We start from the raw sequence: 27,940 nt of genomic DNA, 5'->3' as shown, positions 1-27,940 counted from the left end.
TTCCTTGACAAAGATATTCCTGTCAGATTTTATTTTCACTGTCATTAATTGTCAATAACCGTATGTTTTCCTGCACAGACAAATACTGATTTAATGCATTAAGTTTTTGTCTGCCTAAAATGCTAATTAGTGTTATGCACATAATGAGCTGCAAAGATGTGAAAACTCAGACATGAAACACTGCAGGTTCCTGCCACCCAGTGGTGGTAACTGGAACTACAACAATGGTGTTTATGTAAAGAAGAAAGAGGATTCTGTAGCTTTCGCTGTTTTTTTACCTTCGTAAGGGAACATATGTAACCACCTCTTCCCTTTTCTTTCAAGTGATTCAATACAAACACTGTAGTTGTGTGTACTTTGTATTCCTCAATATAATATATAACATTAAAAAAACAGTGAGCCTATTTGGCAACTAAAGTTGTGCAATCTTGATTTGTAACAACTTAAACATCCAGTCTTTCTCTTTAATGTATCCGTTAAGTAGCTTTAAAGTTGTATAGATTATTTTTACATTGACTGTACAATCAGCTTTTTCAAGCTCTTCATTGAAGCTGCTGGATGTTTTCACTCTCAAATCTTCAAATCAAAGACCGTTCAAGGGCAGCACCATTTAATCAAATATACTTGATGGCTTGTGGTTTTTTTTAATCAATTATGTTGAAAACATTTTATGTCCTTATTAGATAGTAATAATGGGAAGATGCCAGGAAACCAGCAACGGTTAATTCATGTCCTCTCTTTTTTTTGGTACATATTGTAAGAGGAATGAAAACACCAACAACATGGTATTTATAATGAATAAGAATTACTTTCTTTAAGCAAAAGTAGCATTCATCATGTGTTCAAAGAGAAGATACACTTAGGTTTAAATTATGCAATTTAAACTGTTAAACTTAAACAAACATTTTACTGTCCAAATACATATAATGTGGTTATGTTTAGTTTGAATCCTTTCATCCCCCCGGGGAAGACCCAGGACACGCTGGAGGGATTATATCTCCCGGCTGGCCTTGGAACGCCTCGGGGTCCCCCAGAATGAGCTGGAAAGTGTTGCGGGTGAGAGGGAAGCCTGGGTCGGCCGGCTGAACCTGCTGCCACTGCTGCCACTGCGACCCGACCCCGGATAAGCGGCTGAAAATGGATGGATGGATGGATGAATCCTTTCAATGTGGAATACAACAAAAGTGTTTTTCTAGTGATTAAAGAGACGTTCTACAACTGGCCTGGTAAAGGTCAACCCCTTGACCTTTGACCTCTAAATATTTATCACAATAACTCATTAACATTGTACTTTAAAGAAGACATTAACTAACAGAATCTGAAAAACATGGAGTCGTTTGATTCTTTGTTTACAAAAACCTCAGTACAGACCAAGATTGAAAGATGATCCTCAATGTCACTTTCATATTCAAATCACAATTTACATAATGTAAACAAATTGACAGCTTCATTACAAAGTCTCGTCCCAAAATATGGTAATCAAAGTAAGATGACAATTAAATTGTGTCGAGAAACCTGGAAATTAGCGAATTTGGATTTGCCTCAGTGTTCCTGTTTTATTTCAGGCATCGGCAATCAACGGAGTGTCACTGCTGGTAAGAAATGTTTCTCCATGTGCATCCTCGCTGAACCACAGCGCCCGGGCCATGTTAATGTACATCATGGCGCTGCCCATCATTGTCACATGTGATGTCTCCATCCTCAGGACTCTGAAGAAGTCAGTAGGGTTTGATTATGATGTATGTCAATTACAAAACATAACTATCTGTGTCATCAATCAAGGGAGCCGCAAGTTTACACTGTTTACAGGTTATGGCTTTTGTTTTGCATGCAGCTAAGAGATATGCCGTAGTGGTTCTAACTGTCCTGGAAAGAGCTGTAAAAGTATATTTAACTAATCTCAATATTCATATCACCACACACATGTCATGCCTCCTGCCATGGCCCTGCTGATGCCCCTCCTCTCTACCTCCTTCTGCTTCATGGATCGTGATTATTTGGATCGTGGACCATGCTTACCACTCATTATAGATTAATTTCTGTCATATTCATTGAATGTGCTGTAACTCCGTTACGTTATTCATTCTGGTCACATGACATCTATTGCTTCTGTCCATCCGGGAAGAGGGATCCTCCTCTGTTGCTCTATTGAATTGAATTGAACATATATTGTATACTAATATATATATATATATATATATATATATATATATATATATATATATATATACATATATATATATATATAGTTGACTTTGTGCTTGATTATGATTATGAGTATATTTGCATACATGCTAATATATGAATGTGAATCTGTAAGATTTATTTATCCCACTAAATGTGTGGGATCAATAAAGTTTCATTTTATTGTGCTAGCATCATGATAAAACACATGTTAAGAAACATAATTGGACTTGTGAGATAAAATCACTATAAATTGTATTAATTTTAAAGGTGAGATTAAAATACTAAAACGATGAAGCACAATTCTGTCATTAAAAGAGAAAAAAACAATTCAACCCCTTTACTGTTTGTATCGGGTGTCTTGATAAAGACAAATCTATGCTTCTTAAAATCTCTTGTAACATACATCTTCAGAACAGTATGTAAATGTTTTAGTTTTTTTTGTCAATGCCTGCGCACCTGTATGTGCACAACTGTCAACGAAAGATGAACCTGCCCGCCATCATCATTTACATTTGTAATATGATCACTATGCACAAGGCACCAAATGTAAATCTATCATGAAATTAAATCTTTGACTTTAAACAGCAATCCAGTTGATGTGCTTGTGCTTAGCAGTTGGATTTCCCCTTACATTTACTGTTCTTTTCATTACTTGTAATTGTAAGATTAATGTCTCAATCTGAAGTATTGCAAATTATAGGGAATTATATACACATGTACAAAGTCTTCTAGATAACTTCGTGAATAGTTAATTTTGTTCTGATGTGTATTTAAAAGTCAATAGATTTTGTTTTTTTCTCATTTATTTTGTTATCATGCTGTATAGAAGCTGCCCACTGCTCCCGCATGAGTGAGGTAGTGGAGTTAAAAGTAGACTAAACTTCACCGAGTGCTGTGCTGTGAACTTGTCTGACAATGAATTGATTTACATTACATGTAATAATAATAAAAAACTGAGGTCAATGGCTTTATTGTAAATTTGACTTTTTAAAACAATCAACTATTGATTTGTAATCACAATATCAACCTTCATTTGAATAGACAGGATACATGCAGCGTTTTAAGAATGCCGATGTGACTATATAAGAAGACTTACTTTTTCATAATTTGGTTTCTTTTCTGATATAGGAAATACAATAATTTGTGCAAACATATAGCACAGGTGATAATAAACAACAACATACAAGAGCAACATAACATCAAATACATTAAATCAAGGACAGAAATCCATTACATAAATATATATTAGTCCTGATTAGAATATGCAAATAACAAGACGATTTAGTCAGCTATATGAGTTATTTCAGAGCTGACTGAAACTCGACTTTTGAAAGTTAAAATTGTTTTAGCTTCTACACCACCTGATTATGTAAGAGGGAGAAACAGAAAGGATCAGAGGAGTCATGAATTAAGACTTTCTGCAGCATCCAAGCCTGAAATTATCCAATTTTCCACGATTTTTAAGATGGAGTAAAGGCATGACAGCAGATCCCAAACTGGAAGTAATTGTCATAGGAATAGCAATCATACATACAAAGGTAGTCATATTGTTGATCAGGGGCCTCCCAATACCAAAGACAAGTATTGGAGGAAGGTAAGACAAGACTGTCATCACCAGGCTGTTGATGAGGGTCTGAACGGCTCTTTGCTTCTGCGGGTGGATGGTTTCTTTACCAGGGTCAGACTGAATTAGTGAATGGAGAATGAGAGAATCACTGATTCCAATTGTTGCAACAGCTATTATATATGGCACAATGGAAAACACGGTGAAATATAACTGGAAAAAAAGAAAGTATGCGATCCCAGAAGCCACTGTCAAAATCCAAACGATGCCAGCCATCACAACCCTGGGAGTCAGACTCTTCCTCTTGTGGTAGGTGATTGGATGAACCACAGCCAGGTAACAGTCCAGACAGACACAAGCCATCAGGAGGGGTCTCCCACATGTGTTCAAGGCATAAACACAGTTCCAACTTGCTTCAAATGGCCAACTATTCCAAATGAAATGATTTAATAATCCAGGTGGAATGAAGACCAAGAAGATAGCATCCATGACGGAGAGGTTCAGTATGAAAAAATCATTTGGTGTGAAAGGATTTCCTCTCCTGTATGACTTAAAGATCTCCCAGAGGATGGCAATAGATGCAGGAAAACCAAGAGCAAAGGACAGCATTATAAAAAAAACCCAAACATATAGGCTCTCCTGATGGTCCTTACACAGAGAAAAATTAAATTCATCCCAGACAAATCCAGATGGGGGAGTGTTATTGGAATGAAGATCTATCTTAAGCAACATTATGGAGCAGAGTAGCAGATTAACCCTAGAACACTAACGTCAGGTGATTTTCACCCCAGAGCGATTGTGGTTTTGTTATTTTCATTGTGTTGCTTTTGTATGAGTTGCGTGGGTCCTTAGCTTCATGCTGCTCACTGACGTTAGTGAAGGTAGGCGTGTCTAATTGAAGGTGGGCGTGTCTTATTGAAGATAGGCATCTCTCTCGGCTCTGATCCCTGGTTTTTCCAACAGACACGTGTTTGGGTGATTTTCACCCGATGTTAGTGATAGAGGGTGAAAAAAATTCCGGATGGGTTTTAATGGTGAAGGGAGACTTTTTCCTCACAGGACAAAGCTCACATGTCCCAGGAACGGCTGGACCAAAGAACAAGTTCATAGCTCCATTATTTATATTTGTAATCATGTTTTATATGACGATTCCCTAATTTTTCACCCGATTTTTAGCCTTTTTTAGGGTCCCTCCATGGTACCTGTTTATCATTTTATGAGAAGTTCTATAGGATAAAATAAAAGACAAGTACTTCAACTTGCATTGTATTGTTGTATTTTAATATATTTTGTTGAGAAGTATATTTCATCAGGTACATTATATCGGGTGAAATATACCCGACGTTAGTGATGGTGTTACAATTTTTAACGTTATTGTTCTAAAGTTAAAAGACCTGAGAGACACAGATATAGTATTTTAGAGCATGCAAAATTAAGTTACAAACACACATGCACAACATTTTGCAAGCAAGAACCTTTAATGCTATTCAACAAAAATGTAAAGAACACACATACATTTGCATTTGAATAAACTGCTGTCAAGAAACTGTCAAATTGTTTGACACCAAGTACCAAATGGGTCTTTCTTCAGTTTATCAGTTTGAAATGTACTGCACATTGGTTGAGTCTTTAGTTAATAATAAACATAAACATGCTGTACATTTTAAATGAGGATTTGTAGGGATGTCTTTACTGATGTGCTGCTTTGTGTTGTTGCCTTGATGAAAGTGCCAAACATCTGTGGGAACTGCGTTAAGTGTTTATGCATAGACATCAATCCACCTCATGAACAGGTCTCAGTGGCAGGTTTGCAAAACATATAGTTATGGAAAAGAGTAAACCCACAGAGCACAGGAGATTCACAAAGGCCAATGTGGGGAGACATAGACATAAACTGATGTTTTGTGTTTACACTGCATTCTCAGTTGATATCTTCTGACCTGACAGCAAGCCAAAGTTCATATCATCAAAGTTATTACTATTTATACTAGGGGGGTCCATGAATGTGTGGACAGAATGTCATCGCCATCCATCAAATAGTTACAGTAAATGTAGTGTCCTTAAGTTGATGTTGAATAAGAGCATTATCAAAGTCAGTAGCTTTCCCTCAAGTCACGGTGGGTATCTGCACCACACTTCTTTGCAATCCATCCAATAGTTGTTATTACATTTCACTAGTGGCCAAAATGTCAACTTGCTCATGGTGTTGGAGTAAAAATCCAGAGGATCACCAAAGCCAGAAGAATTTATCCACTGTGGACCAGGAAAGTCTGTATACAATTTCATGGTGGTCTATTCAATAGAATGGAAACAAAGAGAAGAAAATACTACAAAAGCTTTTACTGCTAATCATGTAAAATATATAATAGTTGCCACCAGCGAGCAGACATTACAATTATAGGTCTACCATACATTTAACATTTAACTGACTAAATATTAAAATGCTGAATTGACTTTATGTCATAAAATATCCATTGACCTCTGTTCATCAGAAGTGAAATCAAGGAAAGAATCACATAAAACGCATCATAATGGGACAATGACCCGACACATTTCGTGATCTAAATATGTGAATAATAGAAGGATTCATTAAGGAATATGACGTATTTAAGAATTGAGTTGGGATTTATTTTAACTTTCTAACAATTCAGAGCTGACTGAAACTCAACTTCTGAAAGTTAAATGTTTTTCCCAGTTTCCAAATCACCTGATTAGGTAAGAGGGAGAAACAGAAAGGATCAGAGGAGTCATGAATTAAGACTTCCTGCAGCATCCAAGGTTGAAACAATCCAATTTTCCACGATTTCTAAGGTGGAGTAAAGGCATCACAGCAGATCCCAAACTGGAAGTAATTGTCATAGGAATAGCAATCGTACATATTAAGGCATGGATATTGCTGCTCAGGGGCCTCCCAACACCAAAGACAAGTATTGGAGGAAGGTAAAACAAGACTGTCATCACAAGGCTGTTGATGAGGATCTGAGCGGCTCTTTGCTTCTGCGGGTGAATGGTTTCTTTACCAGGGTCAGACTTAATTAGTGAATAGAGGATGAGACAATCACAGATCCCAATTGTTACAACAGCTATTATATATGGCACAATGGAAAACACAGTGAAATATAACGAGGGGAAAAGAAAGTATGCGATCCCAGAGGCCACTGTCAAAATCCAAACGATGCCAGCCATCACAACCCTGGGAGTCAGACTCTTCCTCTTGTGGAAGGTGATTGGATGAACCACAGCCAGGTAACAGTCCAGACAGACACAAGCCATCAGGAGGGGTCTCCCACATATGACCAAGGCATGAACACAGTTCCAACTCTTGTAAAATGACCAACTATGCCAGATGAAAATATTTAATAATCCAGGTGGAATGAAGACCAAGAAGATAGCATCCATGACGGAGAGGTTCAGTACGAAAAAATCATTTGGTGTGAACGGACTTCCTTTCCTGTATGACTTAAACATCTCCCAGAGGATGGCAATAGATGCAGGAAAACCAAGAGGAAAGGACAGCGTTATAAAAAAAGCCCAAGCATATAGGCTCTCCTGATGGTCTTTACAGATACCAAAAGTGGATGGGTTGGAGTTGTTGGAGAAATTCCGAGAAAGTATCCCATGCAACATTATTGAGCAGAGTGGTAGTTTAAAAACCTAAGAGACAGAGATATACTACATTTTGAGCATGCAGAATAAATGAACACATATGCACTACATGCTGTAAAGTAGAACCTTGCATTCTACACATACTGTACCGTTTTATGAGGTTTTGTAGAAAAGTTGTTACTGAGGTGCTGCTCCGTCGTGTTGATGTCAAACATCTGTGGAAGCTGTTTGTGTGCCTGTCTGATGTCAGTGGCAGTTTTATTAATAATTTTTTTATGGAAAATAGCAGACCCACAGAGCACAGGGTAAAAAGGGGAGAAAAATGACTTTCCTTTAACGTCTATTCATCAAGAGTGATGCAAATATCATCAGAATTTGCAAGCAATGCGTTGTGGAAACTCATTTATTAAATCCTGCTGTTTTAGCTGTTAGCAGGTGGAAAAAAAACAAAGTGCGTGGTAACTTCGTCTTTTACATTACAGCCAAATTAGGTGTTAGAGCTTAGTTTTGTTAATACAAATGCGCTGTCATAGTTGATTAATCATCCTGCAAGTATTGCACCCTCGGGTGCATGACTGCGGTCAAGTGAGCCCAGATCTGCCGAGTGAGCCTCAGTTGCAATTCTGAATGCACCTCTATTCAAGGTGTTACGGTACGGGGACCAGCTCAATTTCACAATACACTCCAAATATTACTGTACAGTTTTGGAGAAAATTGAATTCAAAGTCTACCTAAATTTCATAATGATATTCATAATTCCCCAATATTCAAACAGCTATAAAAACAGTTCCATAGACTTGTATATAAAAATCCCACTGAAGTCTTGTTCATGCACATGGGCATAGCAGAGGTCCCCTTGAACAATACTGCAGTGGAATCTTTATATACAAACCTAAGGATCTGTTTTTATAGCTGTTTGAATATTGGGGAATTATGAATATCATTATAAAATTTAGGCAGACTTTGAATTCAATTTTCTCCAAAACTGTACAGTAATATTTGGAAGCCATACACATGGGCATAGCAGAGGTCACCCCGAACAAGACTGCAGTGGAATTTTTATATACAAGTCTATGGATCTGTTTTTATAGCTGTTTGAATATTGTGATATTGTGAAATTGTGAATATCATTATGAAATTTAAGCAGACTTTGAATTCAATTTTCTCCAAAACTGTACAGTAATATTTGGAGGCCATGCCCATGGGCATAGCAGAGGTCCCCTTGAACAGTACTGCAGTGGGATTTTTATATACAAACCTAAGGATCTGTTTTTATAGCTGTTTGAATATTGGGGAATTGAGCTGGCCCCCTTACCGTAACACCTTGAATAGAGGTGCATTTAGAATTGCAACTGAGGCTCACTCGGCGGATGTGGGCTCACTTGGCCGCAGTGGTGCATGCACACACCGTGACCATTCTGCTAGCATTACAGTAGAAGGGTCAAACTCAATTAAATGTGTGGAGGGTCCCACTAGGTGCAGGACAGGGGAGAACGGGAACAATTCATTACTTTATGTATTTCTTTAATTCAAAATAGATGTGTTTCCCAATTGGAAAAAATACATGTGTCCTCAACATTTCTGTTTGCACAAGGGTAGTTTCTTCTTTGCTGAAAGCACAGCCAGTCAGCCCCTTTAATGTTGCATTCAGTGCTTGTCGTACACTCTAAATCTATGAAGTTGTATGTAAATATAGAACTCGTTGATATTCAAGTTGTGGGCAGAAACAGATCCAACACACTACAACATTACTTATCTACCGACTGTCACATACACCTCTCACGAAGTCAAGTATCAAACTTATATTTTTCCCAAGATCTACTTTCTGGACCGTTAGTACTTTGTTGTACGATATTCGAACCACCTCTTGAAGGCAGCACCAGCATCCTCAATGACTCTCAGCGGCGCATTATTTTTGTCCTCCTGTCGCCGCCATTGCTGCCATGCCACGAACATCTTTGAGCAGCTGTGTGCGGTTAATTTGATACATTTCACAGATCTTTTTTTGACCGTGAAGTTTTAACCGCTGAGAAAGCATCCCGATTACACGGACTCAACCAACAAAGCGAGCTCACTACGGTAGAAATCACAGTTAGCAAAGACAATAAGTTAGCTAACTAGCGAACGTCCATTTGTAAAAATAAGCTAGCATATGTGGTGGTAGCGACGCACTCGGGGTCCCGTTTTCCTGCTGGTAATTTCTCCAATAGACGTTATTTATAGACGCATTGAAGATGTCGCTACACGGTAAACGTAAAGAAATCTACAAATACGAGGCGCCATGGACAGTTTACGCCATGAACTGGAGCGTCCGACCGGACAAACGGTTCCGCCTCGCGCTCGGCAGCTTTGTGGAGGAGTACAATAACAAGGTACATTGATCTCGTCCCACATGACCAGTGATGGCGACACTCTTGTGCTTAAACCTTAAGTATAACTGATCCAAAGAGATATAACCTAGATACTGTGTTAATGAGAAGTATAATGTTTATTTGCAGTAAAAATGCACACCCTCCTCCCAGGCCCCCTGTCAAACGATGTTATGAAAATGATTCCTGTAATAATACTGCTTAAAAGGGACTATTAAACTAGTATGCATGACAGTATTATCAAACTGCGTTCATGCAGTCTTTTGTGAGCAGTTTGCCCTCATTTGAGGTTGCAACATGAATGTAAATACATTTTCCATTGCAATGCAATGGGGGAAGTGAGTTGCAGACATTTTAAAACAGGTTAGTGGTTTGATAAATTAATTAGAAATAATGATTTACTTACTATCACTTCAAATGTCTTATTTTCTGAATTTGCTCTTTTATTTGATTTAATCTTGTATTAATGCAATTGGTGCAAACTGTTTTATTATAACGTCACGCTTTTATAGTGTGTGTATAGAACTTCTTAACTAACTATTATAATTTAGGACCCAGAATAATTAAGCAGTGCTGTTAAACTGTCTGCATCTGACAAATGTGTTTAACAAATTCACAACCATTCCCAAGATGATGTCTTAATGTGTTCAGTTTTATGTATGACTACTAACTTCTGACTTTTTGCAGAGTATTTAATTAGTCAATTAGTTATTACAATGTTCATGTCTGTTTTTCTTTTGACAGGACATGATTAACATACATTTATTAGTTGACTAAGTTGCTATCAGCACAAGCAGAAATGGGATATTACAGGAATGCAGGAATGGGGTATTACAAAGGACTGGAAAATATGACACGATAATGAAAATGTTCAGGTTGAATATTAGGTGGGGGTTAATATAACCTATCTCTAACTGATTTATTGGATCCCTGGAGTCATCACCTCCTTTCACAGCCCTGACTGTGTGTCAGTAACGCTATACTGACTCACTAAAGGTTAGTTGTTGTTTATTTACAGGTCCAGATTGTTGGTCTGGAGGAGGAGAACTCAGAGTTTGTGTGTCGAAACACTTTCGACCACCCCTACCCCACCACCAAGGTCATGTGGATTCCAGACAGCAAAGGGGCGTACCCTGACCTGCTGGCCACTAGTGGAGACTACCTGAGAATCTGGAGGGTAAGAAGACCCGTCTGACCTGAACCTATGACCTCCTGTAGTCAGAGAACAATATTACAGAGCCCTTATAAGATAGTCACCACTAGGCATGATATACTGTATACTGTTTATCCACACTGTGGTGCAAGAGTCCAGCTTATAACTACAGCTCTCAAATGTCACAGCATAAAACCCAAACAGTGTTGTTTTGTTCTTCCTTGTCGTTTAAGTTTATGGACAAACATTCTAGGATACAGATACTCTGTTTATTACACTGATTTATTATTTTTCATTTTTGGGGAATATTGTCTGAAACTACAATAAATGTACAACGTTATGACCGCTTATGAAGTCTATAGTGAAGCCCTCGAAAGTAAGCAATAGTTTTGCTTCCTTGGTTTTGGAATCTGTAAAGAAAACTGTTGTGTATGAACTAACTGAAGTCAACAAATATACAGAATAAACTGTGTTTCTCCTAACAGGTGGGCGAAACAGAAACCCGACTGGAGTGCCTGCTCAACAATAACAAGAACTCAGACTTTTGCGCACCACTCACATCCTTTGACTGGAACGAGGTGGACCCAAACTTGTTAGGTAAAAACTCAGTGCAGGGTTACCTCTGGGTAACATTATCAACTTCGTTATTTTTTGGGCAAATCCCTCATAGAAAACTACAAAGAAATATGAGCTTCACTAATATGAAGTCATTATTTGAAAAAGGGGGGTGACATTATGTTTGTGTACATATGTGTTCTATTCAGGTACTTCCAGTATTGACACTACCTGTACGATCTGGGGGTTGGAGACTGGACAGGTGCTGGGTAGGGTCAACTTGGTGTCTGGTCATGTCAAGACACAGCTCATTGCCCATGACAAAGAGGTAAATGTTATGATATGATGGATCAAACCCTTAATGTATTGTGTTAAATGAAGTGGAACTTAAACATAATCATGGGGTAGCCGTCCCATCTTCCATCTAACGTGCTCTTCACTAAGCGGATCAGAACTCACCATCTAGTTGTATTGCAGGTGTATGACATCTCCTTCAGCCGAGCGGGAGGCGGCAGGGATATGTTTGCATCAGTGGGAGCAGACGGCTCGGTCCGCATGTTTGACCTCCGTCACCTTGAACACAGCACCATCATCTATGAAGACCCCCAGCACCACCCACTGCTCCGGCTCTGCTGGAACAAGCAAGACCCAAACTACCTGGTCACCATGGCGATGGACAGCATGGAGGTTAGTGCTGCTCCCTTTGTGAAGACGTGCTACAATCCTGAAAAGTGACAATATTAGGGTATTTTAAGTCATGAGAAACATAATTTTTTACATTATCTTTTTCTTAGTCTAAGTAAAACACTTAATCTTTTTTTAAGCAATCACTCTACATGTTCAAAGCGTATATAAAAAACTCCCAAATTAGTTTGAGACATACCAAGCTTTTTTAAATGTATTTGTTTGTTTTATGCTTGATTTAGAATGATAAAATAAGTATTCTGAAACTGGGCATGAAGATGAATCTTTGTCCAATGTTATTTGCTGCCAGTTAATGTCTCTCCAATAATTTCTTCTTTTTCTCAGGTGGTGATCTTAGATGTGCGTGTGCCCTGTACTCCGGTGGCCAGACTCAACAACCACAGGGCCTGTGTCAATGGAATCGCCTGGGCACCGCACTCCTCCTGTCACATCTGTACAGCAGGTATGTAGTTTTTACTGAACACACAGTTTGCAATATTCACACAATAGCAAAATGAGAGGAGAACAAGTTTGCAACCTCATTGCAATGACTGACAAAGAGCACAAGAGGGAGCCGGTCTTCTCTTCACAGGAGAGGTCAACAAAGCTCAGTGTCAATAAATACACAAGTTGGAGAAAGGCGCCTGTTGATACTGCAATTAAGAGGCTTTAAGTACTGTGTGAAGAAGGTCATTTTTTTTCTTTAGTTAAAGGGTCAGTGTGTAGGATTTAGAAGGATCTATTGGCAGAAATAGATTATAATGTTCATACCTGTTTTTAATTAATGTATAATGACCTAAAACTAAGAATCTTCATGATCGATAAAATGTTTTATTTACCTTTTTAGAATGAGTCCTTCATATCTACATAGGGAGCAGTTATTGGCTCTAAAGAGGGCCTTTTAATGTTTTTACATTACTTGAAGGCCACTGTAGTTCTCTGACACGATTGTGAAACTGCGTTAATGTGAGCCACCGCGGTAAATCATGGTAACGCCAGGCACCATCCGAATTTAGTTGCTCCTAAAGTAGATGGTCCTGAAAGATACCATGGCATTACCACGGTTTTGCCTTCAGTGTCTCAAGTTACTGGAACGGGAGGGATGAGCGGAGGGGTATACAGTCGCTCACTTTGAAAGCCCGCAATAGACGAGGAACGGCTGCTTGGTTAAGTCGAGTTATCTCTGCAATACCTCCTCAATTCAAGACAAAAGCCTAAATAAGGTGCTGGATGGTTTACATGACGTAACCCGCAACCCATGTTCTCTGCCCTCATTATGATGGTTGTTGAATTATTTCTTCTTCAGCTTGACCTGACAATACATATTATTTTTAATTAATAAAAGTTCCATTGTGTGATTCCCATTTTGCATGCAGTCAGTAGTCGGCAGGCAGACGGTGCTCCCCCCCCCCCCCCCCCCCCCCAATCAAATATTCATTTTCATATTTGCATATGTTTTTTTAAACTATTTTACTAAACCGATGATCTACTGTCAACACAGAGATCATCTGTTTCCATCTCTTTATGTCCTCTGCATACAGTTACATGCATTATACTGTGTAAAAATGTAATTACAATTTTAATTCACTCAACAGTTTGCACATTGCATTGATCCTGTAGTACAATACACACTGATGTTTTGTCTTTGTTACGTGTTTCCCCTGATCTTGCTTTGATGTTTTTGTGTCCTGCTAAATAAATAAAAAATTATGAACTCGGAGAGTCCACTCAACGAACAGAGTTCAGATTCCCAACAGGTGTACCTATTTCTGTAATGATTGAATTAATACAAACTCCATGCAGTCTAGCATCTCAGCTGCATCTCACAGGGGTAACTGTGACCTGAAGTGTTTATTTGCGCTTCATGTAAATGTTGTGTTAATTCGCTTCAAAACGCGACTACAATGACCAATAAAAAGGCACTGAATATGTACCTACATTTTGCAACCTAGGTGGAGCATATTGTGCTCCTCTCTTTCTGACAAGGACATATTCTTACACCTATTGTCCTTATTGACAGAAAAATACAACCGTACACCTTCTGATTTAAAGTTTTAAGACAATAGAAATGGAAGATGTCAATAAAATACATGGGGAAAAAAGTGTGAATCACTGAAAGTGTGAAAGGAATATAATTTAGCACAACAAAACTTGGCTGATGGGTCTGGTAGTATCTGAGATTAACGGTCGACAGACAGAAATTGGCGTTCACAATCTCACACGCGCAACTGAATACATGATTTCGTTGTGGAAATGAAAACGGTTCTTTACCAGATTCAGGACGGTGACATGTAGTGTTAAGTGACAATATTTTCTTGTTAAAATAAGATAAATCAAGTCTAATCAAACCTCCTCCCCTTCTGTCTTTCTAGCGGAGGACCACCAGGCTCTAATCTGGGACATCCAGCAGATGCCGCGGGCCATCGAGGACCCTATACTGGCCTACACAGCTGAGGGAGAGATCAATAACGTCCAGTGGGCCACCACCCAGCCCGACTGGATCGCTATCTGCTACAACAACTGCCTGGAAATCCTCAGAGTCTGAGCTTCAGTCCGGAAAATAATGAGGCAACTCAAAAACATTGTCAATTGAATTAACAAGCGGTTTAAGAAGGACGGAGCAATATTCAGTTCATGCTCGTATTTGGTTCATGTTGATACAGATTATGTGTGTAAAGCTTTTTTCAACTGAGTGAGAACGAGAGTCGGCGCTCGACTTTGTGATCCAAAATCAAGACATCCTGTATCAGAAAACTCAAAGGAGCGCCAAAACAAAAATGGTAACCAAGTATCAAGAAACTGTTGTACAGATGTGAACCGAGGTTCAATATCCCTCCAGCTTTCAGTTTGTTGTCTCTCAGACTCGAAGTCTAGTCAGTTTCATGTTTTTATACGCTATTATGGTGCATTGTGTTTGTAGGTTTACCCATTACAACATCCTCAACCATTCATTTTTATGAAGCAAACATGTAGTTTAGCCACATTTAAAAGTGGATTGAATGTGGTTAATGTGGTTTTAAATGTTCATATATTCAATTGTTTTTTCTATTCAACTGAATATCATTTGTGATCTGTTGTGATACATGAATTATTTGTGCAACAATTTATAGGTAATAAAACTAGGGTTGGTAGTCTTGAAAAACTAGCAAGATTATTATAGATCACAACAATGGTCCAGCAGAAAAACCTAGTCCAGTATTGCCATCTCTGGCAGAACTAGACCATAAAGCTGTCAATTCTAGCAAGAAAGTCTCTGTAACACTGACAGCCCGTCCCTTCAGGCCTCCCTCCCAGAATTATAATTATGTATGTAAACATGTAATGAATGTAAATAACGAACATGGCTATTGTTACTAACTCACAGCTGTTTAGCTAGCAGCTCATGGGAGGTGATGTGCTCAGTGCACGGGCCGAATATACGCAAGCGGACAGCCGTCCATTACATTGGGGCGAATTAAAGGATTTAACGGACTTATTACAGTCCTGCTAAAGCCACAGATACGGGGGTGTTTCTTCTTTTTTCTGTCAGAATTTAATGAGAATTTCAACAATATCAAAAATGTTTTTGAAAAGATTACCAATCCTACCTTTGACCATAATACAGACTTCTGTTGGTAATTTTTAAAGTTAATTATTTTATTCATATCACCATTTTTTTCTTCTTTCTTTTACATAAACAGTCCCTCCCAGTTTAAACCATTCTACAGTTTTATATCCAGACAATTATTTACAGTTGGAACCGATTGAAATGAAAAAGTGTTTTCTTCCTGTTACTGTTTAATACTGAGACAACACTGCCTGAAGTACATAATACACAATCTCTACAATTTAGAGAAACTTACAAATTAGTTTTCAAACAGCCTAGAAAACTGTCATTGTATAACGAATGCTGTGAGTCCTGTTGTGATATTAATTTCTGTTGTGATATTGGGATGGAATGGGAAGCAGTGGGGGTGAACAGGAGTTATTTCTTACTTGCTGTAGGTGTGTCAGTACGGGGTCATGATGTGTGATTATTTGCTAAACATAAAGTCAGAAAAAAAACCTTGTTCATGATTCATTTTCACAAATCGGGTCCGGAACAGATCCAATGTAGCAGCACCTATGTCGGCCAGTAATGAAATAAAAAGCGCGGGAAAGAAATGACAGAAATATGTGTGCGGTAATTCAGAAAAAGGGCCGCCACTCCATATAGTATATGCACCAGAGAAACACCCTCTGCAATGTGTATTATATAAAGCGCTTTTGTTAAAGTACAAATATCATTTCAGAAATTGTGTTTAGATTTTCTTAAAGGAACAGTTTGAAATGTGCGAAATTCATATTTGCTTTTCCGCTGAGAATTAGATGGGAAGAGAGAGATATCACTCTTGTGTGTCTCACCCAGCAGTTGGTTAGCTTAGCTTATTTTAGCTTAGCAGTGGAGACTCCAGGAAGTAACTGCATGATGGCATGCACAAAATTTACTGAAGCGGCATAAATTAAACTGGACAAGATGTTAAGAAAATGTGTGCTCTCTTTATCGCGCACATGCTGTGCGTTAGAAAGAATTGTGTTGCAATCACCACTTGGTGTAATCAAGCATCAACACTATGAAATGGACACCCTTGATCTGGTTTTTAGTCAGTTTACTTGCAGTCCAAATGTGTGATGACTAGTCTCACGGTTCCTTCCAGACTTCTATAAGTAGCAGTGTATCACTACTTTTATGTCACAATGGTTGCCCCTAAAACTGAAGGTTTTCAGATGACAGACAGCACGGGGTCTGAGAGGTGCTTCTGGATCTCAGCAAGTCCTGGGCTGATGTCCAGGTTCCCCGGCAGCGAGGGGGAGCGGAGGCTGCAGCACAGCCTGGGGCTCTCCATGAGGGAGGATCTGACCGACGGCCGGGGAGTCTCAGTTTCAGGGGTGGCGGTCATGAACATGGTGTCGTCTGACGCCACAGTCACATGGATCCCGCTGGACAATGACTCCTGGGACCGCTCGGTGAATTGAAGGTCAGCCTGAGCAGAGCTCTGGAGTGAAGAAATCACATACTTTTTTATTTGTATGTCTGTATGGCAAAATCCTAGAAACAAATAGTAGTTGTATTATTCTCTACCTGGGTGTCCATCTGTATGGGGTACATGCTGTGCAGCACTGGGGTCCCAGTCCCATACAGGCCAGGTGAGTCAGTTGGGAGGGTACTAGACGATACAGTGCTGTAAGCAGGAGGTACGATCTGCCTCTGAAGAAGCTGGAGAATAACGTTGATGTCGGCTGTCATGCGAGTCTCCAGTCTGAGCAATTAAGAGACAATGCAAATGGTTATTAAGGGAAGTAACAATATCCAAGAATCTTCTTTCCAGCCAATGGAATAGAAAGAGGCCCTGCGATTTAAAAGTGACCAGTGACCTAATCATCACTCTAATTTCCTATTCTACCACACACTACCTCCCAATATGTAGAAACCAGCTGAGAGCATCATTGACTTCACCTGTTGAGCTGTGAATGTAAAACCTCAAGCCGAGACTCAAGCTCACTGGGCCGCTCTTCTGTGAACGGCGGTGGGTGGTATGAGTTGCGGACAGATGAAGATCGCCAGGCACGAGTGGAAAACTGTTGTGACTGACGTTCTGGCCAGTATTGATACATTCCCGGCACATTCAAAGATGAAGCTGAGGAAGAAAAAAAAAAGATTTTATCAAAGTGACCATCAACAGCTGTCGTTAACTATAGCATGTTTAAAACTTAAAAAAAAAACTCCCTGTATTTCTTATCCAGGACAGACTTCAATTAGCAGCCATCTACCTTGGTCCAACACTGCTTCCCTCCCCACTGAGGGGTCACTTTGGGGGAGCAGCTGCACTACAGAGGGGGAATAGTCCCGTCTGGCCTCTTCTGGGGGGTAAAGCTCCTCTTTGGCACTGGGGCCAAGCGGTTTAGCCAGCTCTTCACTAGACTGGGAGCACGGGGATCCACAGCTACAGCGGTCATCCCAGTGGGTCTGAGGAGGTGAGTGACGATGACGGAGGGGGTACGAGTCTTCGTGATCGATTCCATCTGTTCACATGAAAGGATTCAATTACTCTTTGATACCTTCTGCAATATTTCCACACCAGTTTAAGTTATCAATCAAATCCTATCAATTTTTTAAATTCTTTTGTAAGGTTAGACAGGGAGTTTGATGATTTTAGAGGCCTATCACACTGATTACCAACCAGAGCCTTGTAACAAATCTTACCTGGCCTGATTCGGCAGTCTAGGGAGTGGATTTTGTGTCTTGGCTTTTGCCGGTACCCACAGTCATCTCCAGAGTCATCAGTTGTTATTATTGGTGGTACTTGATCAGCCTGACGTACACAGAAAGAAAAACGGTACACAATTCCTTTGGCTTTACAGGCTTACAACAGCAATCCCAATTTGAATTAGTTAGCCCTAATTCTTGTTCAAAATGTATTTTTGCAAGATGACAAAAGAAAGGAATAGATACAGAGATGGGGAATTACACCCAACAAAGATGAATCTATAGCCTACCAGGGCAGGGTGTGGAGGTGTTTTAGCTCAACTAGAAGTAGTTCCATTCAAGTCTCTGTATTGGCATTGAAGCAAATAATTGAGTCTCCTTTGAACATGTGTGTCATGCCACTAGCAGAAGTAGTCCAACATTTTTTACTAATGCTAATGAGAAATGGTCAACAGTTTTGTGTCTTGTGGGAAAAAAACATCTTAATCTACTGCTAACATACATCTCTCAGGTCAAAAGTTATCTCCAAGTTCCTCCAGAATTTATCTGCAAAGCCGGGGTACATATCAAGGACCTCCAGCAGGTCGTCCCTCTGGACGCGGTGCAGGTCACAGTAGGTGATGGAGAGCACGTCTGAATTGGACTTCCCCGGCTCATCGTACAAGTGGATCGGCTCTCCAAAGATGTCATTCTTTTCTGCAAGACCATGCATATTATAAATACTAATATTATAGTTAGATGATGTTTTTGGAGCATTTTTGAGACACAAATTTTTGTGGGTAAAATTGTCTTTGGCTAGGTACCTAATAAGGCGACCACCACATCATCCTTGATGACCTGGATGGAACCACGTGAGATGAAGAAGAGAGAGTCCAGGATGTCTCCATAGTGGATCAGAGTATCTCCTGGAGGAGCGTGGACTGTCTTGAACCTCATACCCAAAGCGCGCAGACAGGCTTGACTGCCTCCATGGAAAGCCTTACAGTTCTCCATAAGAGACCTGTTCAAGTGTAAACAGATGTCTGCCTGCAAAGAGTCTGGAAATCCCTTTAGCACCTGAATGAGTGAAGAAAAGACCATCAACTGAACAATACTAAACCACCTCTACAGCAGTTAAAGGTTACAGTGAGACTTTTCATATTACAATCGCTCATGTCACTTTTTACTTACACCATTCATGTCGATGCCATTTGTGTAGGACCAGGCATGCTGGAAGTACTCCTCCAGCCTTTGGCGAAGGCAACCGGGGATTTGGTGGAATCGGATGAACTCTTTCACTCGCAGCATCTGGGTGTGGTAGCGGGTTGTACCAGAGTACAGCCGCTGGATGATGGCGGACACGTTCCCAAATATGCTGGCATACATGAGAGCTGAGACAGAAGAAGCAATGAGGACAGAGAGAGAAATGCTAAAAAGGGGTTATGAAAATAGGTTATATATAATAAGGGACTGTACAAAAAATATTAGGGATAAAAGGGGAAGAGTTTGTTTTGTTTTTTCTAACCACAGGTTTACATTTTACTTCAGTTTTTCATTGCAGATTAATGTAAAAAAATAATAAATCAATTAACATATTAGGATGAAATCTTAAGATGAATACTTATACTTAAGTTATGATTAGTGAACCCAGTTGTACCAATACTGTTACATTATTTTGAGAAATCCCCAAAAATGTAGACCCAGTTTTGGGGGAAGAGCCCCAAAAATGTAGAAAGTTGTAAAGGGTTCAGACCCACCCCTCTAATTTTCATGCGTTCCTTAACAGCGTTATTCAACTCACAGCCAATGACCATGACGCAGATGGAGAAGATCTTCTCTGAGTTGGTGTTTGGAGAGACGTTACCGAACCCCACGCTCGTCAAACTGCTCAAGGTGAAGTAAAGAGCCGTTACATACTTGTCTTTGACTGATGGACCGGAGCTGGAGTCACTGTCGTTGTATGACTTGCCCAGTTGTTCAGCCAGGTTATCCAGCCAGCCGGTCTCTGTGTACGGCCTCTCCACGAAGCCAATAGCGTACCAAATGCAGGCGAGCCAATGGGCGATGAGCACAAAGGTGCACATCAGCAAGAACAGGACAGCGGCCCCATATTCTGAATACCGGTCCAGCTTCCTTGCCACGCGGACCAATCGCAGCAGCCGAGCTGTTTTCAGCAAACTTGTTAAGGTTGCCATCTTTGGTGTCCAATAACAACAGAGAATAGAGGGTGTTAAGCAGGGAAATGGCCATTCAATTTACAGTAGCTTCGGAGAACTCAAAGAAGAAGTTTAGACACTTTAGGCAGAGTTCTTACCTCGTCAGAGCCTGATCCGAAAATGATAAGGTCAAAAGGGATCGCTGCGAACAGATCAATAGGGAACCAGCCTTTGATATAGTGCTTGGCTATCTGGCTCGGCTGTGTGACCACCTCGTCGTGTTGGTCCACGTACGTTGTGCGAAGGTTGATGACTATATCCACAATAAACAGCACGTCCACCAAAAGGTCCGCCACATTCAGAGGGTTGCAGGTGTAGCCACAGCCCCTTTGGCGTAAATCCCCGTGTTCATCCAGGAGGAAGGTAGCTGAGTAAGGAGTGAAAACAGCCGTGTAGAGGACCAGAAGGAGAATAATCCAGTCCCAAAAGGCCTTGAAGGGGCTGTAGTGAAGCAAGATCCACCATGTTGTCTCTGGCACCTGCAGTTTGTGTTCAGGCAGTACATCAGACTCCAAAGAAAGTACCTAAACAAAAACAATCCGTCAGTATGCAATTATTCTCATATATAAACATAATTTAAAGTGTCATTTTATTGCATTTGCAAATGAATACTATTAAATTAACTAATCATAAAACAGCATTCTTCTCAATTTTTGCATGAAAGGAAAAACAAGTACATTCTCTAAACTGACTACAGACCTTTCTAGAAGATGTAATATTTTGACCAAATTCTCGTTGGAGGCTGCATGCCCTGGTTTTGCGACCTTGTAGGTCCAACAAGTCCTTGGCCATCTTGTCATTGGTGACTCTCAACAGTGGCGAGACTTGAGTAAAGATGACATCCATGTAGTATAATTATGTTCAGCTAGTTAAAGAGCAAAAGCAATAGTGTGCTGTAATCAGCCACGCAAGAGCTAACTGAGTGCCAAATGCTGGTGAGCTGGAGGGCTGTAATGATGAGTTGGACGTCACAATCACACAACTGAGTTCATGCGCTGCCACAGTCCTCGTGTTCTCTGTAACCCAATTTCAAATTAACATTTGCAGCCCTGACGATGTCACTGACCTCGCAGACAGACCGCTCCATCTACGAGTTGTATAGATAAATAGCAAGATGTATACTGTATATAGATGGACACATACGTAAACTAACAGGAATCAACAAGTGACCCCGAGCAGCAAGGTCACCGGTTGTTGCAAACACTCGCAGTTGTTTCGTATCCATCACATCCCACAGAAGCAGTGATGCAGAATGCTGAGCCCCAGGGCTCCAGCAGTAACTACAGTAGCTCTGAATTGAACTGTGGCTCAATGTAACTTTGCTTTTCACGCCCAGAAGAAAAACACCCAGCGACCAAACATCTACTGATTTTTCCACTAGTGGGTTAATAACGTCAGTTTTCCATCGTGGCAATGTTCTGGGAGCCTCAACATGGGATTAATGACGCTGGCAAGCAGGGAATGCATCGTGGGGCGTTTGAAATTTGGTGGTCAATTGTTAAGTTGATTAATTTGGAACTCTTCAATAGGACTTCCTGGCTGTCAGCCCATGTGAGGTTCTCAGGCCCCGTACCTGTGTGACCTTCTCTTTGACGTTCTGAGAGCGGTCCTTCACCTTGGAGGGGCTGAGCAGCTCCATCCTGTGAGCTGGAGGTGAGCAGCATTCAGGGCCCCTGCTGGCTGGTCCCCCTCTCTTCATAAGATCTGAGTCCGACATAGAGCTCTGCTGGTCTGCAGGGGATCGGAAAACACACTTAAAAAAATATTCAGTCCAAAGAGATCTTTTAAATAAAAACGTTTTCATCCTATTATTCTTGAACAACATTGGCCTACTAATACTATAACTACATTTATAGTATTCAATAACAAGATTAACTACATACATTGTATCATGATATAGATTTGCTGTACTGGATTTATACTGTGGATTCCTTCAACTTTATTGATACAAGATTTTCTATTCCAAATTTGCCTTGGAAAATCTCAATACGAGTAGAAAAAAACCACTCAGTGACGTTTAATATTCTGTAACCCCCCTCGCATATTCCTCTCTGCTGATTTCCCAGAATGCCCATGTAGCTGTGCCCCTCCCAAAAATACTCTGCCCTCAAATACTGGATCGTCTCAATACTTGACTCACTCAGTGTTGCAGAGGGAAGTTAGCAGTTACAAATTGTAGAAACATCTCTCTGCTCTCACTCGTTGGTCAAATGAAATCAAGTTTCTTTGAAAGTAAAAAACACGACCTACCTGATTTGAAACCAGAATGTCAGATTCTTCTTGGTAGAAGTCACTAGACCGCCATGACTCAAATATCCACCCTTAGAGACACTTTTTGGACAACTGTTTTCAAAACCTTCACTCGTCTCTTTCATGCTTCATATTTAGGTAAAACAAATGCACTTCTTTCATTCAGACGTCGATGTTGAACCCTCCACTGAGGCGCACGGCGGAGGACTGGCCTGCAGCTTGCATGTTGTCGCACAACATTTGCCAACACAGAAAATTGATCAATGCCATGCTATAGCTGAGAGGAATCAGCAGGAAAATCCATGACGAGTATTGACAGACAGAGCAAATGGGCTCAGAACCTTCACACTGGACTTCCCTGTTTAGATTAAATGATAATTTCAGTGTTCTTGTATAGTGTTTAGTTTGGTGGTGTAGGTCTAACATATAGTTCAGACTGTGACATACATGACACTAGTTTAAAAAAAAAAAAAAAAAACAGCAGGCTAAATGTATAGTGCCCGCTCTATATGTTGCGTGCAAACAGTTAATGTGGGAGCTTATTGACTGAATATTGTTGACACTACAGTAATATGAAGGGGAAATGACCTGTGATAGCATTGGCTTAAAATGTCCTTCAGTTGTAACCTTCAGTCATCTGTATGTATGTACGGTATGTACAGTATACACATACAGTATAGCGATTGTGTTTGTGTTACTGCCCTGGGATATTTGCGCTTCACTTTGCAGAATGTACAGTATTTGTTTGTATCTTCAGAGGCTGGAAAATGTAATGTGTTCACTTTAAATCCAATATTTAGATGTGTATGAACAATGTGAAAACTTAATTCCTCCAGAGCACAGTAGGAATGGACTTTTCAGTGAAGTAGGAGACACCTTCTTCAAAAGTAAATTTTTAGAAATTAAAAAAACCCATCATATTGATAGATTCTGGATTATGATCAAGGAGGGGTAGATGTCATTTTAATACTTTTTTTAAAGGTCATTAAACAAATTATTATTCTGTTTTTTTATGGAATCTCTAAATGACAATGTTTTTAAATTGATCTTTGTTAATATATAAACAATGAAATTACACTTTGATAGAATATTTTAATTTATCTAGGATTCGATGAATGACTCTGAAGAAGCAATCTTGTAAACTTCAAATGAAAATCGATCGCTCATGATAGAAAATATGCATGAAATATCACTTTCGATTTGAACGTCGTCAGGACCACAATTACATTTCACTTACAAGTATTGAAATGGCCAATACACTTGTATGCTCATGCCGATAATGAAAAGCAGTAGGTGTTGACAAGTAGTACATGTATCCTTTATCTGTGAAATCAAATATGCCACATGAGAGATATTTAGTGTCCACCAGGTGCCCAGGAGGCGTGCTCAAGTGTCCGCCCGGATGTTGTCCCAGACTCGAACTACCTCTGGACAGTCATTGAGGGCTTCTATTAGCGTTGAAGCAGCATCCAGCTCGTCCTGGTCCAGAGACGAGAGGGCGCGGGGAACATACTCCAACCCAGCAGACGCAATCTGCATTCCCAGCTCTTCCAACGAGGCCCGCACCTTCCACACTTCTGCCATGTCACAGATAAACTGAGGAGAGAGAGAAACAGATCAAACTATTAAACCGTGTAAGGCGACAACTTATTATTTCCATTCTAATTAAAGCCGTTCTTCATTAATCTCTTAGTCTATAACGTGAGAAAATAGGGAAAAATGTCTGTAATAATTTCAATATCCAAGGTTATGACTACATGGCTGTTTTGTCCAATGGCAGTCCAAAACTCAAGATCGATTCAAAATGATGTAAAACAGAGAAAATTAATAATGTTTGGCATACAGTACACATTCCCTCATATGTTTGTACTGCTCTCCTTGTCTCTTCATGTCTGACCTGCAGGAGGGGCCGCTCCTCCTCATCCTCGGCCTCTTGGACATCTTCGGCTCCCGCCTCGATGGCCAGCTCCAGAGCTCTCTCGGTCGAGACGTTCTGTCCTGGCACAAAAACAACTCCTCTCCTGTTGAAGTTGTGGCGGGCTCCGTCTGACAGCATCGCTCTGTGGGTGAGTAGTGTGTGAGACAACATACAGTAAAAATAAATAAAAAAATATATACCATGTAATCATCTCTGTTTAAATACCTTAATAAAACCATATACAGGATTTTATTTGTATAAGCTTTCTTTTTTTGTTAAATATCTGCTGTATTTTAGTTATCCTTTCTGCGGATTTCCATAAATTGTTTGCATCTGTGCCAGCAGCTTCTTAGACAAGACAAGTATGTTTGTACAGGGACATCTAGTGGCCAGTGCTATTTGCACACCAGCCTCCATTATCATTGCACCATGACTACCATGCATTGTGTGTAATTACTGCATTCTTCCCTTGTATTGTCCTATATCTCTAAACTGTGTGTTGATCTTCAATGTCGAGCAGATCAGGTTAACACTGTAGATTAACCATCAGTGGTGTGGTGAGAGAGTCCATGAAATATCTGCGTTTGAGTGTTTCAGCTATAGAGTCACAGCGGAGTAAGATCACAGGAGGCCAATCCTGACCTGTTCTTGTTAAGCAGGCGTTTGATATCCTGGTGACTCCGTGTGTTGTTGTCAGTCAGGACCTCGATGAGCAGCAGACACCCACCGGGCCCCCGAGCTTCAAACATATGCTGGGACAATGGTTTAGCTTTTTCCTGTCGAACCAAGACAAAAGACATGAATGACTTTCTGGCAGTGTATTATACCAGCACTATACCATTACTATTAAATGTAATACAGGTAAAGTCATATGGTGATCTATGTACCTTCTCCGTGTTCAGACAGGTAACAAATGGGGGATCTTTTTTCTTTCTTTTTGAAGGGAATAGTTGTCATCCCTCCAATAGATTTTCAGAGACTTGGAGAATCTACACCACCATTTAAACTGCTCACATGTCTTGTAGTGTCCACATGTCTCACTCAGACTTCGGTTGACACATTGTTTTTTTCATTCATTTTCACAACGTTTTTATGTGCCAGTGTGTTGTCAACCTACCGCACTCTTGATTACAGCCTCTACGGCTGCTTTAGGCATGTTCTTGCTTCTGCACTGCTCCAGTAGTTGGGCTAAGTTTATATTCAGGTCTGGGTTGGAGCCACCTTCTGCAGATGAAACCAACATTGAAATCAGATTTAGTTGACAAGAAAACACTCCAACTGTATAGTGAAATGGGTGTCTTGTCTATCAGCCAGCTGTTTAATCTCACCTTTCACAGCTATCTTTATCATCATACCAAACTTCATGAACATCCTGCCCCTCGCCTCATCTTTCGGTCCCTTAATGTGTTTCACCTTTGACCACTTGTTGTGTCCCGCACATAAGGCGGAGCACAGCTGCAGCGTCCTGACAGGAGAGGTCCTCCACGGCGGGTGAAACACGCATGGGGCCGGCGTCGGGACGCACTCCCCCGGAGCCGGGAACCTGCCTACGGTCGCGTCCCGTGTCCGGGGGCGCAGGGTCCGGAGAGCCCTCAGGAGCGCCGCCCCCGCCATGCCCTTCACACACACACACACACCGGAGTGTCAACGAGCACAATGTTACAGTAACCTGCTGTACATGTGGAGCAAACGGCTATTTTCAACAGCCAAACTGTGAGCTTCCGTCTGCAGTGGAGGCCTTTAACTTGAGAAACCAGTCATTTTCATTTCGATAAAGAAATGAAACAGCCTGAAGTTATCAAACGTACAGCCGCTGCTGTCCTTGTTTTGAAACCGGTACTTCCGGGTTGCGACGTCGGAAATGGGCCCTTCAAAATAAAAGTCACATAAAGCAACTCTATATATGGTGATGAAAACATAATAGAATATAATATTTATTGTCGTTGTGCTTACAACAATAACAATCTGGAGCACTGTAAAGGCGTGGATCTCTGCATATATATATATATATATATATATATATATATATATATATATATATATATATATATATATATATATATATATATATATATATATATGCAGAGATTCATGGACAACAGCAATATTACAATTGTTGTCATTATTATAGAGGGGTTATTATTAAACTGTGTGTTTTTATATTATTGTGTTGTTGTTTGTCTTGTCTTTGTCATATTTAAAATTACTTGAACATTTTATCCTGCCATAGTGTCCATAGTAGAAAAATATGTAATAAATCCTGAACCATGGTTATCTAAAATATGAGGACTCCTGGGTGTTTCTGGTTGAGATTGGAAAACACTGCAGATTATCAGATCACATGTTCAACAACTGATCCTAAAAAAAACAGCAACTCAAGCCAAAACATTTGTAATTTTTCCCATACAATGTATATTCATTATATCTGCTATAGTGTCAGGGGGTTTAGCACCAGAGATTAAAGCTTCCATCTAACTGGTACAGTTAGGCAGTGGGAGTCTGGTCTTAATCAGGGTCCTCTAAAATATACCAGCGTGGGAACTGGAGAAGAAATGTTGCTCTCGGGACCGAAGTTTATTAAATCATACCGCTTCTATTTATGATGATGGAACATAATAATAATAGTCCTATGAGCCAGTCTGTTGTACAGGATTTAAACAACATGAACATACTGTTTGTACTGAATGTCTGAAGAATATGACCATTGCATGGTAACTGAGCTACTTTTGCTGGAAGGAGATAAGAGCAAAAAGACAGCAACAGACAGGCGAACAGATTCACAGACGGATGACCACAGCAGAGGAGCACAAAGGGTTAACAGAGATGAAGCCACAGCCAATCAAGGCCAACAGTCTCTGATAGACAACAGTCCAAAGAACTGTACAAGGAGGAGATTTCGTCCAGTGCTCCCCCTCTCGTCTCACAATACAGACTGACTTCTATGGTCTGTCTCACACCTGATTAGTGAGGTCCACTGAGCCCCTTGAGAGAGGAGACATTTTTAAAAGATCATTTCTGGATGTCAAAAGACCCCAAAGCTCAAGAAGATCCTAAAATGAACCGATGAAACAAACATAACTACAACCTGCAGGGAGAAAAACACCATGAGCATCGATGGGACACCAGAGAAGAACAGTCCTTAACTTTGGGATACAAGTTCCTTCAATTCAACCCGAGGAGGATAAGATGATCTGATGGTGATTAAACGTCCTGTTTGAGTCGACAGTTGAAAA

General features: G+C 40.2%; 3 protein-coding genes across 3 annotated transcripts; 1 reads left to right on the top strand and 2 right to left on the bottom strand.

The window, feature by feature from the left end:
* Positions 1 to 9,591: 9,591 nt before the first annotated feature.
* LOC306750496 (DDB1- and CUL4-associated factor 7-like) lies at positions 9,592 to 16,247 on the top strand (the record flags this gene model as incomplete). Its single annotated transcript, XM_079233930.1, has 7 exons — positions 9,592 to 9,729; positions 10,745 to 10,903; positions 11,365 to 11,476; positions 11,644 to 11,762; positions 11,912 to 12,121; positions 12,464 to 12,581; positions 14,491 to 16,247. The coding sequence occupies 7 exons, from the start codon at positions 9,592 to 9,594 to the stop codon at positions 14,661 to 14,663; spliced, it is 1,029 nt and encodes a 342-aa protein (XP_079090056.1). The 3' UTR covers positions 14,664 to 16,247.
* A 613-nt stretch (positions 16,248 to 16,860) lies between these two features.
* On the bottom strand, positions 16,861 to 22,256 carry kcnh6b (potassium voltage-gated channel, subfamily H (eag-related), member 6b; the record flags this gene model as incomplete). Its single annotated transcript, XM_079235856.1, has 11 exons — positions 16,861 to 17,133; positions 17,220 to 17,397; positions 17,595 to 17,775; positions 17,909 to 18,160; positions 18,342 to 18,450; positions 18,847 to 19,040; positions 19,148 to 19,400; positions 19,515 to 19,714; positions 20,125 to 20,518; positions 20,638 to 21,063; positions 22,113 to 22,256. The coding sequence occupies 11 exons, from the start codon at positions 22,254 to 22,256 to the stop codon at positions 16,861 to 16,863; spliced, it is 2,604 nt and encodes an 867-aa protein (XP_079091982.1).
* Positions 22,257 to 23,873: 1,617 nt separating this feature from the next.
* taco1 (translational activator of mitochondrially encoded cytochrome c oxidase I) lies at positions 23,874 to 26,160 on the bottom strand. Its single transcript, XM_079237158.1, has 5 exons — positions 26,036 to 26,160; positions 25,825 to 25,931; positions 25,350 to 25,483; positions 24,687 to 24,849; positions 23,874 to 24,385 (listed from the first exon to the last, which is right to left on the bottom strand). The coding sequence occupies exons 1-5, from the start codon at positions 26,076 to 26,078 to the stop codon at positions 24,176 to 24,178; spliced, it is 657 nt and encodes a 218-aa protein (XP_079093284.1). The 5' UTR covers positions 26,079 to 26,160; the 3' UTR covers positions 23,874 to 24,175.
* Positions 26,161 to 27,940: the final 1,780 nt, after the last annotated feature.

This window comes from Taurulus bubalis (genome assembly GCF_910589615.1).
Source record: "Taurulus bubalis genome assembly, chromosome: 2".
NCBI classification, from domain to species: domain Eukaryota; kingdom Metazoa; phylum Chordata; class Actinopteri; order Perciformes; family Cottidae; genus Taurulus; species Taurulus bubalis.
This window is presented reverse-complemented; position numbering and strand designations above follow the sequence as displayed.

Coding starts and splice junctions, on each gene's coding strand:
- taco1 (XM_079237158.1), bottom strand. CDS start 26,078: ATGTTCATGAAGTTTGGTATGATGATAAAGATAGCTGTGAAAG. Junction 25,932..26,035: donor GATAAAGATAGCTGTGAAAG/GTGAGATTAAAC, acceptor TTTCATCTGCAG/AAGGTGGCTCCAACCCAGAC. Junction 24,386..24,686: donor AGGAGCGGCCCCTCCTGCAG/GTCAGACATGAA, acceptor CTCTCTCCTCAG/TTTATCTGTGACATGGCAGA.